Genomic DNA, 4407 nt, shown 5'->3' with positions numbered 1-4407 from the left:
AATATATTTTGTATTCAATCACGAAATTAATTGATCCCACTAATTTTTAATTGAAATGTCTTTAATCATAGAAATGATAGTAAAAGTCACCAAAGTCTATTAATCAATAATCAATTGATATAACAAATTTTGGTTTCAATTAAACATTTTTTTTGAATCAATTAAATTTTTAATTGAACATTGTTTAAAACTCAATTAAGATTTTAGTTGAAATATTTTTGTGATATTTTTTCTCAGTAATGATATATAGCCAAGATTTGACTTTCGGGTCCTCTGGAAAGACCAAATTTCATCCGATCTGGTTGAAATTTGGTACCTGATGTCAATTTGGGAAAACTTGGTTCAATTGTGCAAAAATTGGTTCATATCGTTCCATAACACAGGAACTTATTTCTATAACCGAGTTCGAACGACGTTTCACATTGCAGTGAAATCACTTAGAGAAGCTTCGAAATACTCAGAAATATCAACAGAATCATCGCTGAAAAATATTTTTGCTGTTTGCTCGAAACTGGTGTTCAAATTTTAGCACTTCTTCCGTGTGCGACTTTAGCCGCACTGATTTGCGATGTTTTTAAAAAGTGGCATGGGATCATAAAGTTAGCAAAATACGACTAAAGTCGCACAATGGTAACGTTGACTCCATGTTGGAGGGTACATAAGATTCGGCCTATTTACTTGTTCCATAAATTATTAAATAAATTATCACCAAACATATTAATTCCTATTCATCAAGTCAAATATTAGAAAAAAATAATCCCAAACTAAATTTCGTTTTGTCACAAATGATATCTTTAAACAAAGATATTCTAATTTATAATAAACGCATGAAATGAAAACGAACAATGAAATAAGAACAACGAATTGTACAATCTTAATTTTCCTAACATTTCTAAGCATACAAGTAAGCCACTGTGCAAATGTTGAAATATTCTAATTCTTCTCGCCACAAAGCTATTAACTGAGAGCAAACTGAAAGCTTTCACCCTTAAAGAACGATTGTTGACAACAACAATAACAAGAGATTGAGGCTAAAATACAAACCTACTGGCTGGTTACTGTATATGAAAGATGAGAAGAGAGTAAAAGCACCCCAAAAAGGGTGGCAACCAACCCATTGTTGCGCTTCACGGGGCTCCAAAGCAGAGGAAAAACAAAACAATTCTACCAAGAGCATTATATTCGGGCATGCTCAAATGTCCATTTATATGCTTGGGTGTGTGTGTGAGTATTAATTCCTGATTATGTAGAGATGGTTGACAATGGTATTGGTAGTGAAACTACGGGCCGCCAACAAAGTCATGTAAGTGGAGCAACATCACACAACAATGTTAGCCGGCATCAGACTAGCAGACTGCCAAATAAGAATTCCACCAAGAATTGACAACACAGTCGCGTAACGAAACGGTCGGTTGTACACACGACAACGACGAAGAGTAACGTCAAAACAACAACGACATCCAAGAACCCAAAGAAGAGGAAGAAAACGGCAAAACGAAACCGACAAATCGCGAAGCTCAGCTATATGACCAATATATACCTGTGAAAAAGTGCTTGACTCGGCCATTCTTGGGCAGACAGACGGACACCCCACTTTTGCAAATAGGCAGAAAAAGTCGTTAGTCGTTACCGCCAACTCTTTACAGACGGTTGCGATGATATAGTCCAAAGTGAAACGGTCTAAAAAGCAGTACCGCAAAAACAAGAATTGAAAAAAGAAAAATAATACTTGCTGAGTTTAGAAAATTTAGAAGAAACAAAAAAAAAAAAATTAACTTGAAAATAAATATCAGCAATTTCCGTTTTTCATGAAATTTAAGAAGTTGCACTTTTTACAAGTCCATAGAAAATAGAAGCAAGAAAAAGAAAAGCAAAGAATATTGGAAAAATTTGAAACCAAATCCGATCGATTCGTATTGAATGTTTTTCGAAAGTACTCGATTTGTAGTAAAACGTTATCGGAAAACATCCCGGACCGCGTGTTCGAGCGTCATTTATGAAATCTGTGGTGTTCAAGTGATAATAAAATTCTAATCGAAATACTTGAGAGCTTAACGTGTGAAAAAAAAAATACAAAACGATTTTGCTGTTGTCCCAATTTCAAATTTTTGTGATATCCAAAGTCCATCATAAAATTTTCTTCAATGAAAATGGAGGATCCAAACCTCGCGGACCAGTATGTACAAGAGTTTGTACTCGAACATCTGGAAGATGGTACTTCGGCGACTGTGGGTGTAAAGCGAGAAGATCATAGTCCCACCACAGCGGTAGCCAAGATCACATGGAGCACAGATGCAGCACCTATTGGGCCGGAAGATGAGGAAACCGCTGTCGAACCACTGATCAAAATGCGTGCATTTTCCAGCAGCTGGTCACATATGGATGAAAGACGTTTACAGCCCCTATCACCACCTCCGGAAATCTACACTCACGGGCCTATGGCGGGCCAAGCTATACTGGTCAATACCACCGTACCCGGTGGAGTACCTTCTACACCTCCAGAAACCCCACCGGTTATAGGTTCACCCACGGGCAGTACATGTGCTCAGGCTTATGCAGGTGTCCCTGCTTCACATTATCCCACTCACCATAGGCCTCCACCTACTAGCGCCGGTTTGACCCAAGAAATGATGTGGCTACCCAATTCGATGAGGGCAGATCCTCAACCCTTGGATTTAAGGCCTCTAGCAGGACCCACTCAGGAGGAAGAATGGGAAAGGCATCGCGAATATATGCAATCGGTGGCCGTCGCCAGTCATCATAGCCACCACTTGCATTTACAACAGAGCCAACATCACCACCATCATCATTTTCAACATTTGGAACATTTGACACCGATAAATATGCATCCTTCACCCTACCACAATATATCCAATTGTCCCCCCAATGGTTCCGCCCATGTGATACACAACAGCGTCTCCAGCGGCAATAACCACCCATCCTCAACAAATCGACCAACTTCGGTATGTTCCACGAGATCGTCAACCAATTCCCCGCGCACTGTTTCAGGCCATTATTCCACCTCCAGTAATTTGGGAATGGACGATTGCATTGACGATGATCTACTTACCACACTCACCGTAAGGGAGTTGAACAAGCGACTCCATGGTTGTCCACGCGAAGAAGTGGTCCGGCTGAAACAGAAACGCCGCACTTTGAAAAATCGAGGCTACGCACAAAATTGTCGCTCGAAACGTTTGCATCAGCGTCATGAGCTGGAGAAAACGAATCGTCAACTGAATCAAGATTTGCATCGTCTGAAACTGGAGTACACACGTGTTTGTCAAGAACGTGATCAGCTGAAACAACGTTTGCAATCGCGAAACGGACCAGGTTCCTCGGCACAAAATAGTTCCGGCAATTGTACCAGCACTCCTTCTTGTGTTATTGCATTGAACAGTGGCTCCACCGCATCCGGAGGTGGAACATCGGCCCAACAGCAGCTCAATACCGAAAATCAAAGTTCCCCCGAATTCTACCTCTGACGGCAATTAGCAGCAGCTGCCAATGGTCATCATCACCACCATCACCATCATCATGTTGTAGCCGCCGCTGCAGCAGCTGCTGTGGCCAGCAGGGATCATCAGCAACCACATACTCATTCGCAGAATCAAGCCCATCAATGGTCATCTTCGGCACGTTATCAACAGCAACATATGATCCAGAATCATTCAGCTCATTCCCAGTTGCATGTGCTACAGCAACATCAACAGCAATCATCATCAACGATCCAGCAACAAGCGGCAACAGCAGCTGCCGCCAATTAAGTATATCTAAATGTTGTTACCTCTGATATCTCATTTCATTTGTCTATCGCTGCCTTCCTCGCTCTATCTGTCACTCTTTCTATCTCTGTATCGATCTTGTTTAGTTAGCATATCCTTAATGTGAGAGCTTTGTTTAGTAGGCCTATGACGTACAGTACATTTGTGAAATTTATATTTGGTAAAGTAACAGCAGCTATCGTTCACCAAGTGTGAGGGCAATATTCTTGGGCTGAGGTAATTAATAGGTAAAAATTTCGATGAGTTTCAATTCAATAATAGACCTGTTTGAGTGGTGTATTGGATACAACGATTATGTGGGTTATCTAGAAAATCGTTGTATTCAAACATGAATTTATATCATTCGAAGATTATTGTATGTAGCTATTCTGGAAATGCAACAACCCGAGACATATCAAATCAATTTAAGCACTTCATTCGGTAATACTGTCTACTCTATTTTTATGGTTATTGCATCTTTAGATTGAGTTCAAATATCACGCGTTAATCCGTGCATTGATGGGATGATATTTTTCACTTTGAAGCACTCTAACAAAACTGTTGCTTTCAAAGGAAAAATTCAACTCTTCAATCAACGGACGCATTAATACATGGTATGTAACTCAACCTTTACTTAGTTGCC

General features: G+C 40.0%; 1 protein-coding gene across 1 annotated transcript; it reads left to right on the top strand.

Moving 5' to 3' along the window:
- Window positions 1-1342: 1342 nt before the first annotated feature.
- tj (Maf family bZIP transcription factor traffic jam) lies at window positions 1343-3643 on the top strand. Its single transcript, XM_075295206.1, has one exon. The coding sequence runs from the start codon at window positions 2145-2147 to the stop codon at window positions 3483-3485; it is 1341 nt and encodes a 446-aa protein (XP_075151321.1). The 5' UTR covers window positions 1343-2144; the 3' UTR covers window positions 3486-3643.
- The last annotated feature ends 764 nt before the right edge of the window (window positions 3644-4407 follow it).

This window comes from Haematobia irritans, chromosome 2, assembly GCF_050003625.1.
Source record: "Haematobia irritans isolate KBUSLIRL chromosome 2, ASM5000362v1, whole genome shotgun sequence".
Classification (NCBI taxonomy): domain Eukaryota; kingdom Metazoa; phylum Arthropoda; class Insecta; order Diptera; family Muscidae; genus Haematobia; species Haematobia irritans.
The sequence above is the reverse complement of the archived record's forward strand: the minus strand, read 5'-3'. Positions and strand labels throughout refer to the sequence as shown.